The 14,928-nt window shown below is 42.6% G+C and overlaps 1 protein-coding gene across 1 annotated transcript in view; it reads left to right on the top strand.

Annotated features, from left to right (window-relative positions):
• astn1 (astrotactin 1) overlaps positions 1-14,928 on the top strand; it is a gene marked incomplete at its 5' end in the record, with an annotated part of 480,467 nt that overhangs the window by 460,209 nt on the left and 5,330 nt on the right. The window contains one exon of the mRNA XM_080034245.1: positions 616-799. Within this exon, the coding sequence (XP_079890371.1) occupies positions 616-799 (184 nt within the window). The remainder of the gene's footprint in view (positions 1-615; positions 800-14,928) is intronic.

The following is a 14,928-nucleotide window of genomic DNA, read 5'->3' as shown; positions in this document are numbered from 1 at the left end:
TTCTAGCTTCGAGCTCTGGCGTTAAGTTGAAGAATTGGTTCCTCAGTTGGTGGAAAAATCAGCAAATGCTTGATAATCAATGAATCGGCTCATAAGCGTAAATTTAAAGGCAAAATTGCCCCAAACTCTATAGTTCCACCTTCTCAATGAGCTATGTTTCTCTTTTTTATCTTATACTTAACAGAATATCTTTGGGTTTTTAGAAAAAAACAACACACTTACGTCATCCCTGGGCTTTATGAAATATTAGGCCTCTGTCTGAAATGCTCAGTTTTACTGCATGTCTCTTCAAGCCCCGCCTTCCAAAAATCAGTCTGCTTCGATTGGCCCTTAATTTAAATGCCAACTGCTTACTGCTGGTTAGATTCAGGGGGGATCTGGGTGTGTGCTTATCACAGGTGAAGGTAAGTGCTCAGTTAGAGTGGTAATCTCCCCTTTTATTATGTCATGTAGGAAAATAAATCTGACTGGGGTTTTTGAACACAGGTTTTTCACGAAAGATGGAGTTGGAGAACAGAAGAGAGGGTTGTTTTTTCTCATACTTTGGTATTCTCTAAACACACCAGGGGCTGATATTAATTTAGATTTTTATTTTTATTTTTTTTGCCATTCCAGAAATAGCCGATAAGATCTACAACCTGTTCAACGGTTATACCAGTGGGAAGGAGCAGCAGACGGCCTACAACACCCTGATGGACCTGGGCGCTCCCACACTGCACCGCGTGCTCTACCACTACAACCAGCGCTACGAGAGCTTCGGAGAGTTCACCTGGAGGTGTGAGGACGAGCTGGGACCCAGGTAGGCTTATCATTCAACCACAAAACAAATATGTGTGTTATGCCGTCTGTCAATAGCCATTTCTGTGAGCCGCAATATCTCATGAACGCTTTGAGGGATGTTCTTCACACTTTGCCCCGATGTCGACTCTCGCTCAAAGGATAAACTGATTATATGTTGGGGTGGTCAAAGGTCAAGGTCACTGTGACCTCGCGTATTGTGAGCGTGATATCTTAAAGCGGACCTATGATGCTTTTTGACTTTTATGACCTATAAACGTTGTTATGATGATTCATAGTCATGCTTAACCATACTAAATTATCAAATAATGACTTACATGCATTTCGACGTATTCCCTGCTGACCGTCTGGGGTGTCTGTGCAGAGCACTAAACACTATTCTAGCCAGTCGAGAAGTCACGTGTTCAAAGCGGTCTACCCTTCCGTAACTTCGTGACGTCGCATGTAACTTCGTGAAGTCACCACGCGGATGTTTCCATGTATGGTAATGCTGTCACTTCCCTGTTCGCGTCTGCCTCGCGCCCTTATAGGTCCATGCTCGCGCTTCCCGCCACTGAAAGTGTTCCGGAAGGAAGGTAACCAATCACAACGGAGTGGGGTTTGCAGGAGGGGGGAGGGGAGCGGAGATGGCCGAAGCACATGCGGAGGGAGCGGAGATTGCCGAAGCACACACACTCAAGTGTTGACAGGACGTGCTGGATCGCCAAAATAAGAGAAAGAGCTTCCCGAAAATCTACATAGTTTTTTGTGATGTGATTCGTGTCAGGTTGCTCTATAGCAGTGTAAAACAAGAAATTAAGACCAGAAAAGTAGTATAATAGGTCCTCTTTAAGAACGCTTCGAGGGATGTTCTTGAAAGTTTGCAGAATTGTCTACTCAAAGATGAACTGAATACATTTTGGATGTTGAAGGTTCAAAGGTCACTGCGACCCTTCATATTGTCTGGTTGTAGTAACCTTGTACCATATTGTAGCTTCACTAGGTTTACCTTCTCCTTAAGCATTGCCTTCCACCACTGTACTTTCAAGGTTCTTGGGGGAATATAACCACCTGATGTATTTCTAGTTTAAAAAAAGAGTTAAAAATAGTTTTTAAAGCAGGGAAAAATTGCTATTATTTTTTACAATCTTTGAAGCACCTTTGGCTTTGATACTGCAGTAAGTAGGCCTACAATTCCATTGACGGTAAAACTGTCAAACGATTGGAATTCACTTTGGGTTTCAGAAGTGCCCGAGTTCGGTACATAACCTCAGATTAGACAAAATGCATTCCTTCTAGCAAATTGATCATCAACTTAAGCTGGATGACCAATTTATCAGAAGGAACCAACAATATACAAGTCTAGTCTAGAGTCAGACTTGTACAGAATACCAATAGAATGAGCCGTTTTAATAATGTGTTCATTGTAATCAGTCTCTGAATTTGCAGGTGCGTGTGCGTGTGTGTGTGTGTGTGTGTGTGTGTGTGTGTGTGTGTGTGTGTGTGTGTGTGTGTGTGTGTGTGTGTGTGTGTGTGTGTGTGTGTGTGTGTGTGTGTGTGTGTGTGTGTGTGTGTGTGTGTGTGTGTGTGTGTGCGTGCGTGCGTGCGTGCGTGCGTGCGTGCATGCGCGCTTACTCCATTCATGTGTTGCCCTCCCACCAAGAGAGTGCAATCTGTCGTACTAAACTCGCACAATTGGCATTGACGTGTTCGTAATAACACAGCCCCGTCTGCAAGATTGACGAAAAGTGGCAACTAGACAAAGAGTCTGGGCCGGTTTTTGGTGTGAAGTAGACTCTGAAGTGCAATCTGAGTAGACAGTCCTTTTCCCCCAGCAGCTTCAAATATGTTGAAAAGCCAGACACTGATTTAGCCGTTTGCAGTCCATAAAAATTAAACACATGGCAGATTTGGACCGGACCGCAATTGGCGATATGCTCCATTAGCGATGACTTTACCCCAACGGTGATTCATAGACCTCGCTCCCCAATCCCAGCCACTTGCAGAAGAAGACTTGCTACAAATAACCAATCGAGCGTGCTGATTAAATAGTTTCTCATCTCAGTAAAGCTGGCCTGACGAGTATAAAACAATAAGCCTTCGGGTGTTATCTGTTTCTTATTGTCACCAAATCCATTGAAAAGATACAAACCAACAATGAAGACAAACAAGAAGTATTATTGTGCTACAAAAAAAACTGTTAAAAAGTGAGCCACACTGTTGCACTATACGTAATGTGTCCTGTACTGCAATGAACACACTGCACTGTAGTTTATTTTCAGTCTTTCCCACATCCTGCTGGAAATACACTCATCCTGTTTTAAGTTTTATGAAATGATATTGCATTCTTCAAAAATGAAAGTCAAAATTCAATATCGGTAAAGACTGACAAATCAATAAGCGATAGTGGGCTAGGGTAAGGAAGTTAGAAAGTATATAGAGACACCATACACAGTTCGTACAACCTGGTATTCATGTAATTTACATGAAAGTTGACAGAAACTGAAAAACAGCTACAGAGAGGTGTGTGTGTGTGTGTGTGTGTGTGTGTGTGTGTGTGTGTGTGTGTGTGTGTGTGTGTGTGTGTGTGTGTGTGTGTGTGTGTGTGTGTGTGTGTGTGTGTGTGTGTGTGTGTGTGTGTGTGTGTGTGTGTGTGTGTGTGTGTGTGTGTGTGTGTGTGTGTGTGTGTGTGTGTGTGTTCGATTGTTGGCAAAAGGTGTGGTTCGACCCTTCTGGCAAGTACTTCTGACGGAGTGTGCTGGCGCCTTAACACCCGGGGAAAATCACACACACTTGCACTTGATGCTTGACCACACGTCTGTGATGCAAACAAGTTCTTGTTACTTCAGTGGAGCTTCAGTAACTTTACCTACCTTACGCTTTGCTTGGCCCAGCGACAGCGACGGCAACCCACTGCAAGCGGTGCATCCAAGTGCATAATTCCCACACGCCATCTTGACGCACAAATGCAGCAACTTTAGATCTCCCGCTCCCCAATCGACACATTAATGCCACTGTACCCATGACCTGCGTTGTGTCTGATGAGCGCTGTCCAAGCCTCGTTAAATAACAATGTGCTCAGTTTTCAAGGAAGAAAAAAGACGCAGCGACTATGGTTGACACTTTTGGAACTGTTACCTTATTCATCTCACTTAGGTTTGCAGGCATAAACCAGCGATGCCCACACCTATGTGTTTGCATGTTACAGTGCAATGCAACTAAGACATTTAAGGCCTTTGCACACCGGGCGCGTTTTATTCGTGCGATTAATCCGTTAATTCACAAACGTATACAGAGTCAATACAAGCCTCCACACCAGCGCCGTCATTTCGCATCGCGAATTTGCGTTTTTTATTTTTTCGAACTGAGTTCGATTTTTCTGGGACGTCGCTTCTAAAGTGAGACGCGACAAAATTCACATTTCAAAACATTCGCTTTTACGTTGCGTTTATTCGCGTCGCGCCCGGTGTGCCAAGGCCTTTAAGCTGTGAAGCTAGGCTAACAGTCTTTATATTTGATTTTCTTCTTGGGGAAAACAAACTATACCTAACTTTTCTTCAAAAATATATTTTTTTTTAAAAGAGGGGGCAGACCCAACTCTTGAAACAAAAACAAAACTAAGCCCAACCTATCTAGTAAAAAACTTCCGTAGCACATTTCTCCAAGCAAGTTGTTATTTGTTCCAAACACATCCTACAGTACAGTGGCTCACATAGCTAAATCTCCAGGATTTAATTTCCAATCTCTACCATGTCATACTCGTGTTTTAATTCTCAAAGGTGGGCAGATGTTCCGCTCCTAGCTCCAAATGTTGGTTTCTAGGTCAATCTTTGAATGCCCCCCCCCCCCCCCCCCCACTCCTAACTCTGATTCACACACACTACACTGGGAAGCAGAGTGAGTTTAACCTCTGTGACATCACCAGGACCATTTAAATAGGCTAACACACAACCAGGGAGGGCCCCACGTTTCCCCCCGCTAAACTACGGATAAGTACCCGTAATGTAAAATTGTAGCTTAATGTTTTATAAACAGAGCCATGTGTCCGACATAAAATATACTTATAAATGGCAGTCTGTGGTACACAGCTTTCACTTTGGCAGGTGAAACTGATTAGCCGAGGGCCCCCGCAAATTCTCTCCCTGTTTCTCTCTCTGTGTGTCTGTGGGTTCCCCCTCCCCTTAATGAAAGGTTGTTTTTAATGGGGGACCATGCTGGAAAGAGTTGATGTAATTGAGGGAGGGTTTCTTCTGAAGTGTTCCATTAAAATACACTTAGATTAACAACCCCCCCAATTTAGTTAAAGGGAGGGGTGATTAATGTTAATAAAAGGCACCTCAGAGCTGGTAAAGCATGCAGAGAAGTGCATTCAAGGTGAGGCCTGGCAACAGGGGGGGAAAGGAAGTATAAACATGTTTTGTTTGGCCAAGTCATCCAATGAACATTAGACTGTTCCTACTTATTCTGCTTGGCTGTGAGGAGAGGCCTCTCACACTGACCCTGGAGCGGAGTTGTATGCGCTCTATTGTTACCAAGCGAGCGGGGCAATGCAGACGGAAAGGTTAATGGCCTCACAGCTTCACTGCTGTGTGTCCTAGTGTGCTGACAACTTCCCCCCACGGCGTCAAACACTTTGTTTTGCCTCTGACGCTATTTCCACCGTTGGGGGAAAAACACACGCACAAGCAGATAAATGGACGCGCCGACGCCAGGACCCAAAATACAACTGATATCATGTTTGAGCAGACCCAAAATAAAGGGCCTAGCAAAAGGTTCCTGACTTTTTCCTTCAGGCTTCCAGTGTTGATGTTGGCCCTGGTTCCGCAAAAGCACCAAAGAGCGTTTTGATCATTGTCATTTTAACAGTGCGGTCAGATCTGGATTTGCTCCTTGTATTTGTCTTAGCGTGAATAAACACTGTGGTCATATAGTCAAGTCAAGATTATATCCTTAAAGGTTTTTGTTTTGCCGGTACCTACCAATGTATTAGGGGCCAAGCAGTGGCACACACAGGGTGGGATGGGGTTAATTTTTCATTAAACCAGTTTATTTAAGCTATAATGGCTATTGGAACTTCCACAGTTTCCCTTTAATGTCATACGGGATTGCTTAATGTTTAGGGTATTTTTTCCCTAAAAAAGGCATTATTGTTTTTACCATAGGGGCACCCTAGTAGCAAATGCTTCATGTTTGTCCTAAGGTCCCATCAGTGGAGCATTTGAGTGTCTGCTTATGTGTCACCTATCTTAGCCAAAATGTAATTAATATTCACCCTGATATCTGGGGCTGTCAGCACTTACAGGCCCTGTCTTTGTTTATGAGGAGAAGAAGCCCTTTTTTTCTTATTTTGCCCCTGCCGCATAGATATTCTGTGCATGCCACTGGGTCCAAGCAATCAGGGCTTAAGTGCGTAACTTTTTCATATAACTTAGTGTCAGTTACATTCAAGCCATAGCCAAACGAGTTGAATCAAAGTGTATTAAGCCTATCTAGCCCCCGCAAAAGTCTCTCTCAGTATGGCAGCGTTCACAAACTTGTGTGACCCCCTGACACTGGTGAGGGAGCTCAGAAAAATCCCAAAAAGCCCAAGACATGTTTCAGTTGTTGATTCTACTGCTAAGAAAAAACCTGGACGTGAGAACATAAGAAGGTTTAAAATCCATGTGTGATCACCGAAGGCTTACTTCATCTAGATGTGAAGACGGTGTTGTTGCTATTACTCAGAATTCCTCAACAAAAGTTAGGCACTATAGCTTTAAGCTTTGTTGATCAGATTAGATGGTCATTTAGATTTAGATTCGTCATTAATGCCAATACCTTTGTTGGCATATTGCCAGCATTTGTTGGTGTGTGAACGCCACCTTGTGCGTGTAACACTAGATAAACAAAAATGGGATGCCACTCATATAGAACAAAACGTCTCCATAGCTCTGAGGTCTAAACTCAACTGGGAACCATTCAATAACATCCACTACAGCAAAATCAATCTGACAGTCCTTGTTTCCATAACAGCCCCTCTTTAAGTTCCCTTTTGTTTGTGGTTTTTGTTCTTAATCCCCCATTTCTTTGGCCACTTGAGAGGGAATATACCTCTCCCACCCAAACAACACATCAGCAGCACAGCCGACTGTAAACAAAAGAGCAGACAGGCTCCCCTGTCACACACACACACACATACACACACACGCACAGCACTCATACTGTACATGAACAGACCACAGACACAGACACACGGTTTCGTCTTCCCAAAATCAGCTCAAATGTTTTATTGAGAGAATTCCCCAGTTCCCCTGTCACAAACAATGAGCCCTGAGCACACTAGATTTTCATTAGCTAGTCAAAATACAGATAACACGCGCCTCTGCTCCGGCTCTGGCTCAATGTAAACCCATATCAGCCAAGTAAGCAACGTCGGCCGACTGGAAACAAATGAATGAACAAAATGTTGGGGCTTTATCTTTCTTTTCTTGTGGCAGCATCGATATTGGGAGCTCTGCTGTTTTTAGAAACGTATCGAATCTCACCCAAGAGGAGAAAGCGCTTTTTTTTTTCTTTTTCTTTTTAATCCTTTTTTTGCGGAGGACCTCTTCTTTCTGTTGCCTTTTTTTTTTTTTACGTGCAACATCGCGTGACGTTCAAAAACTCAAACCATAAACTCACCCCACCAAATGCCTGTCTTCTCCAAGGCTTGACACTTTCTCCTCCTGAGGGGCCCAGACCTTGTCATCACCAGGGGAGCACCTATTATTTAGCGCACGCTGCTTGGCTGTGCAAACGTCTAAACCGCTGGGGATGTTTTGGCTGGGGGGGGAGAAAATCCTCTATTCTTGGCACGGGGTTCCAGTTTTTCTGACCATGTCCTTGGTTGGACTCTGTGCCCTTTGATGAACTGTAAAAAATATTAGATTTTTTTTTTCTTCTTCTCTCCTCTCCTTTTTCTCTCTTTGTTTAGACATGACTCTCTAATCAGAGGAGTGCTTGCGATAATAAGTATTGTTTTGGTTGGAATTTCTCAGAGGAAATCATAATCATAATCACGGCAGACTGTTTACTTTACTCTCCTGGCTTTTATTTTTTATTGTTGAGAGAGAGAAGGACAAAAATACACCACGTGCATTTTCTCAACCAGGGATTTTACTGGTTTCTGTGACAGTAACTAGTGAACAGATATACACAATGCAAATCCCCTTAATCAATATCTCTGGACATGTTTACCTTCGAAGATATACGTACCCCAGCTTGGTTTCGGAAACTGTTTACAAAAAGGGATACTTTTAGTTTTAGTGCAGATATATGAAGGAATTTAGGCAGGTTTTTAACATCAACGTAGTCCATTGTAATCAAACAGAAGCTGCTACACTGATATCATCTTTCTAGTTTGTAACATATTCCTCACCCGTCATATTCCTCTCCGAGTAATTCATTACATCGACACACAGAAACTTTGCAGCAGCAAGAACATTTTGAAAGAAACTAAAAGAGGGAGTCAGTGATTCTGGAGAATGCTTGTTGTCAAAATCACTTTTTCTCAATATCGGTGAATATCTCCTCACGATCCACTTCCTGTCCGTACTGTGTGTTCACTGATTTGAAAAACTGTGATTATTATTGGGCATTTTTTTAGTGTATGAGACAGATTTTGGAGAGACAGAGTTTAAATGAGGCAAAGAGGGGAGGACATGCAGAGAACGACCCGGGACGGATTCGAACCCTGGTCTGCTGTGAGGCCTGGGCCTCTAGGGGGGGGACACTCTAACCACAACACAACAAGCGCCGCGACCCCCTTTTAGAAACTGTGATTTTGACAAGAATAACCAACTCCACCTTTAATCCACCCAGCTCTTTTTTTCATTTTTAAAGGCATATTTCAACATTAGAAGTGTTTAGTTTAGTTTTTGCCTCACTCTCAAGCTCAAGAGAGGGCAGCAGAAATCGCTTCTGTAACTGTGTGTGCAGTTTTGATATAAAAATTGGCCAAGGTTGCTCATTCAGGTTTGCTTAGCTCAAACATATGGTAGTCAAGGGGAACAGGTCAACATATACATTTTACAACATCACTAAATGCTCCTTTGTGCTTGTTTTGACTTGCTTTTTTACCACCTTATGTGGCACTCTATATTTTGTACACGTTATGTCAGTTAAGAATCAAATTCATACTGTAAAGAAACCAGGAAGTGCCCATGACTGTCATGTACAGTATGTATTTGGTTCTAAAATGACATAACCTGTAGCCGTAGAGGGAGGCAAAACTATTCCTTTAACAGTTTCAATGATTCATTCCTAGAAAGGTCCAAATGCTCATACTGAACAGATCTGTTTTTGTTTTTCCAGTAATACAATAGCAAGTAGTTAAATAGTAGTTCAGTGCCTAAAGAGTCAACAGTGGCACATTTGTTTTGACACATTTAACCAAAGCCACAGTCTTTCCCTTAAGCTGGGCAGACTTGTGTAGAGTCTCACTACACGTTTGAAGAGACCTGCTGCCTTCCTCGCTGTTGTCCATTGACTAATTCATTAAAGTGTATTGAAACCACAAGACAAAATGTTGCCAGTGAGCAAATACATTTTCTCCACTGTGCAAAAGATGTAGGAGTTTATCAATTGAAATGGCAATTGGGTCTATTTGGGTGGGTAGAGTACTTGGATTTGTGGGTCTAATAGGTTGTATCAACATGGACTTGCTTTATGGTCTGATCATATGGTGCATCATTGCGTTAATATGCATAGCATATACTGCGGTAAATGCCGAAAAATGCACAGAGTCCCGACTATTGATTGCGGTTAAAGTACATGCTTCAATAGTGCAACTAAGATCTGTATATTCCACGTCTTAATGCGATTATGGCTTTCTCCGACTATGACCTTTTTCTGATTAAGGGCGCACTCACACTAGTGCCGTTTGCCTGTTCCGTGCTCAGCACGATTCAGCACGATTCCCCCCCCTCCCCACTCCCCCCGCAGGCCCGTGCTCACACTGCTCGTGGCCTGGGCACACTTGCACCTTGCCTACGTCACCGTGCGCGTTTAGGATTTGGAGCTTAGTCTACTTGTAGGCTATACGACTGTTTGTGAATATTTTCATCCGGCCAAATTTGCATCAAATATTCCACTTCCACATTAGAGCAACGAGAATCCTTAAGCTATTGTTTTTTTTTAAAATGTAGCCTTGACGTAATAGGTCGCGGTGGACAGTCTCATATTTGTGCAGCACGCTGTTTATTATTAATATAACGGCCCGTCATCAGACCATATGTATCCGGATGGTTTTGTACACATCGATCGCTCCATCAAATCCAAGTCAGAACTTTTTGTATGGGCAGAGATCGTTTTTTTAAGTGTCTTTATAAAGTTTCTTGTTAAACCTTAGTGTAGGCTATACTGTTTCCTTATCACCGGGCCGCGGTGTGTTGTTTTGGGTGCGTCTCCACCGCCATGCGTAAATGCAGTTATGACAGCTGACGGGAGGAAAAAGAAAAAAAATCATCTGACGAACGTGAGTAAACACGAAAACCTTTTTGCTGTGCTTTCTGAGCCGACCTAATTAGCTCTCCCCCTCTTTTATTAGCCCACACCTAGGCTTACACACACGTTAATTCTCACACATTATAGCTACAAGTCCAAGTGTTGGGCAATTCTGGTGCCGACTAGTAAGGCAGCGGACGTTAACGGACAATGCATCCTTAATAAATTCACGTCAGGAACGCCGCCTGTGCGCTTGCTTGTGCGCGTGTCATCTCATTAGCATCTGTACTTTGGCCACGGCACACCTCTCCCAGGTGTCCGTGGCCAAGGGGCTGTTCCGTGCTGGAATATGGTTGGCGTGGTCACACTAGGCCAAACGTTCTAGACTTTAGTATGCTAATAAGCTTTGGCACGGGGCCGCGGCCCTAGTGTGAGTGGCCCCTGAGGTAATCAGAAACTGCTGGTTACATGGCAATGTCACATTCACAATATGATCTTTACTGGACTCATTTTGGAATATTATTTTGCATGTAAACCTATAGTCATTATCATCGCAAGAGGAAACTGTGTTTGTGTGGTGCTGGAAAAATGACATATTTCATCTCATTTCATTTAACCTTTATTTATACTTGAGAGCTCAATTGGGGGGTGGCCCTCATTTGCAATGATGTCGAGTCAAACAAATGCAAAGCAAAAACAACAAAACATACACAATATACAATGTGCAAACACATCAAATATAAAACAACTGATAGAGAGAAAAAAAACTATTGAAACATTTAGACAGCGATGTCGAATGGCTGGAATTAAAAATGAAATGAGTGAAAATACAATATAGCCTAATTAAAACAGCTACAGATAGAGTTTGGCAGACTTAAGATAATGTGTCTAAATTGGTTAAAGGATATAAAGGTATTCATTTTAATTTGTTGCTGTAAGTTGTTCCAGGAGTCAGGGGCACTGAAGCTAAAAGCTGTCTTTCCCAGCTCAGACCGGGCTTGTCGGACATAAAGCATAAGCATGTCAGTGGAGCGGGTCTGATAAATCCCGTCTGAAACTTTTCAGCATTACAGTCCAGTAATGGGGAAGCTTCCCGGTCAGGGGCTTTATAATGAAAAATGTGCCAATGTGCGTCAAGTCTTTCTATATATTGATATTATTTTCGAGCGTGGTTGCTTGTTGATTGAAGGTGCATAATACTCCTGCCAGGGTTTGTGTTCTCTCTCTCTCTCTCTCTCGCTCTCTCTCTCTACCTCGCTCTCTCTCTCTCTATTTCTTTTGGATCTAAAAATAATAAAAAGTATGTTTTGGGTTTCAGAAGGATTCCCAAGGTTCTGTATTCATTGTTTAAAGTAATAGCCACTGGATTATTATTTTTTGCATTTTTTATACCCCTCGTTCTATTTGCTGGAATGACACTAGTGTTCCCAACAAGTATTTGTGGCTCACCTAAAATGAACTGGAGACTCTCAATACATTCACTCAAGCAGCTGATGGAAATATTACTATTTTACAATTTATTGAGTGCTTTGTGTTGTTGATTGACACTTCAAACTATGTGTTTGTATAAGAGAGTGTCATGTGTGCACGTCTCTATGTATTTATGACCATACACATGCGTCTACATGCCTGCTTGCGTGTGCACAGTCAAAACCACACAAAAGTCTTGTGGGGAGAGAGTCCTGTGAGGGGGGGCATCCAGTTTGTATCTTGGCGACTATTTTCCATTCCTATACATGCACAAGGATTTATGGTGACAACCGTTGCTATTTGGAACCTGCGAGACGTTCCTCCGCTTTCCTAAAACATGAAAGCAAAACAAACCACGCTTTTTTCTTCTCTATTTTAAAGGCAAATAAATATCCCCGATTCCCCCCTAAACCACTGAAAATCTGTGGCAAAATATTGGGAACATAAAGAGGTTTCAGAAAAATGATATGAATGACAGTATGGCAGCGCAGCACCGACACAAGCGTCTTTGTCTGCAGACAGGCTGACCGAGAAAAGACTGACATCATTAAAGCTATTCTTTATTTCTCTGCAGTTTCCAGAGCAGAAAGCATACAAAAAAAAAGCTGGAGAAGCTTGCAGTAATAGATCTGTCAATATGCATGTGCAAAGGGGATGTTGTCCTGCCGAGCATCCATGTACTTATAAGATTGAAAATACGCCTCCGATTCCAAAAACAATTCAATAACACGTGTGCAGTACTTACATTAGACAGGCGACTGCAAAAAAGGATGTTGCTTCTCGTGTATCTCTCTTCATGTAAAACGGTTTGCAAATTAAGGAGGAATGCCAAAAATGACACGGAAAATATGTTATGACTGAAAGTGTTTTGCCTATTTGAAAGGAATTGGGGGTCAATTGTGGCATCCAGACTGCGTTCGTTTTCCAGAGATAACATTGACACATAGAAGGAAATATGGTGATGTGCTGTGGATGAAATAGTGTAGAGGCCACAGGCCACACAGTGTCAGTGTGATTACAGTGTGTTGGTTGTTGCCAACTCTAAATTCAAAACAAAGTAGAATTGCTGCTTATCAAAAAAAATAGACATTAATTCTCCTCTTGTCCAGATGGAGTTGAACTTTAATAATTAGAAAAATCCATTAAATAGCCAATATTATATTTTAACTTAATTAACTGTTTCATGATAGACAACTATTGAGTTTCCTTTTTCTGTGGGTTGTGCTGGCATTTTTCCCAACATTTGATCTCATTAACTATATATTTGTGCCTTTAACTATTAAGCTATTTAACTTCTCATGGAAGAAAGAAAATGCATGCAGAATTAAAGGTAAATAGTAAATAATATGGATGTAGCATCCGGGCTGACTTCAGTTATTCACACGGCATCCAATAATCCTGGTTTGCGCGCGTCGCCATTTTGTGAGATTTTTACTCCGCCTCACTCCTCTTGCCGAAAAGGGGAATCGACGTCATGTCGGGGGGAGGGAGATAGCTGACGTATACCTCCGAGGCAAAGTGAGGGACAACGGGCGGAGAGCTGTCACTCAAGAGATCGCGCCAATACATTTTAACCTCCAAAAGAATATAAAACTAGCGTGGGCCAAAAAAATTCACCCCCCTCAGTGTTGTCATGGAGATATGACCTAAACATACAGACTAAAATGGTGTTGTGGCCCAGGCTGTAAATAGGTTTAATAAGACTTTGAAAACGGCCTATCTAACAAGTGAGTCAAAGAAAAACTGCTCGTCTTGGCGCCACCCCCAGTGGCACTTTCTGGTTACCACAGTTGTAGGTCACTTCCTTATGGATGCCGGTAAAAATCGCTGAGGTTGGGGCTTGGTTAAGACCAGTAGCTTATGTTGGCTAACGTTAGCTCACGTGGGATTGTCGTGTAACTGAACTACTGGTTGTATGTCACCATTATTCAGGTCCTGTGCCACATAGCTTGATGTTTTAGATGTGGGTAGTCTCATGCAGGGGCCGGAGGTTTGAAGCATGCAGGGGGCCACTGTCAAAGGGACTATTTGTTTTTGGTTCCTAGGAAAAAGGCCAACACTGATGCCTGTGAGGTCTGAGTTATCAAAGAAGAAGTGACATTGTTTCTTGATAATCTTGTCAGTGCTTTTTTGCACCACCCAAAAAATCCAATTAACCTCTATTGTATTTAAACTGAGGTATACATCTCAGATATGGAGAAAAACATCCAAAATGGCTGCTTTCATTCTAGATAGATTCTACTACAGGTTAAACACTGAAATGTATATGTTCTGCTTCAACTTATCCCTGTATACTAAGCGCAGATTGCCCATCAGTGAACAGGTCCACATATACAGGCACCTTATGTAGTCAAAGGAGTGCAAATTGACCCCACTGTCTGCATTTGTGTCCATTTTAGAGCATGATCAGGGATTTTTCTGAAGAAGAAAAAAAATCCCATCAGCTCAGGGTCAATGTGCAGGGCTGGAGCTTCCAACCACATCATGTGATCCTCACCAGTAGATGGTGGTTGCCTATTTGTCATGAAATGACTTTGTAGGGCACTCCAAGGACATAGCCCTTAGAGTCCAAGTTCATTTCTTGACTTTGGATACAGCAGTTGAGAAAACAATCTTCACCATATCTGATCCGCCTTTCTGGAGCTTTTTGGTCGTGAAAGTCAAGAAGGCACCGTGAACAGCAGCATACAGTATTATTTTAAGGGAGGGGGGGGGGTTACGTGGATGATCTATGAAAAGCAAAATTGTCTTTAGTTGTTTCCACATGGAAGACTTGACTTCGCCATCATTATATCCATCTTCAGCCCTCATCAGTCATCATTGTTCTGGTCATGACATCAACTCCATTACTTTACCCCGACCATCACTTCCCAGTTCCCCTGTCATTTTATTTTCATTGCCTTCCGTCCCATCGTCATTTGCATGCCAATCAGCGTCCACATCTGCATCATAACTACCAGGTGAGTGCCCTTGTTGATGACTGGTACATTGTTTATTTCTATCTCACTTTTGCTCTGCAATCACCTGCACATTTCTGCGTTCTCAATTGATTTATACTGATGTATACGGGGGGGGGGGCAACCCATCTGCTAGCAGCTCTGTAAAGTGATCTGCTAAATGCCGTAGATTTGGAGCGGGGTGCAGGGGATATGTCCCCATCATTATTTAAGAGAGGTCAATTTGTCCCCCTCAAAAAAAGTACAACCCCCTTCTCCCCAA

The sequence above is a fragment of the Ammodytes marinus genome, assembly GCF_949987685.1.
Source record: "Ammodytes marinus genome assembly, chromosome: 9".
Classification (NCBI taxonomy): Eukaryota; Metazoa; Chordata; class Actinopteri; order Uranoscopiformes; family Ammodytidae; genus Ammodytes; species Ammodytes marinus.
Note: the sequence above shows the minus strand (reverse complement) of the source record. Positions and strands in the feature narration are given on the sequence as shown.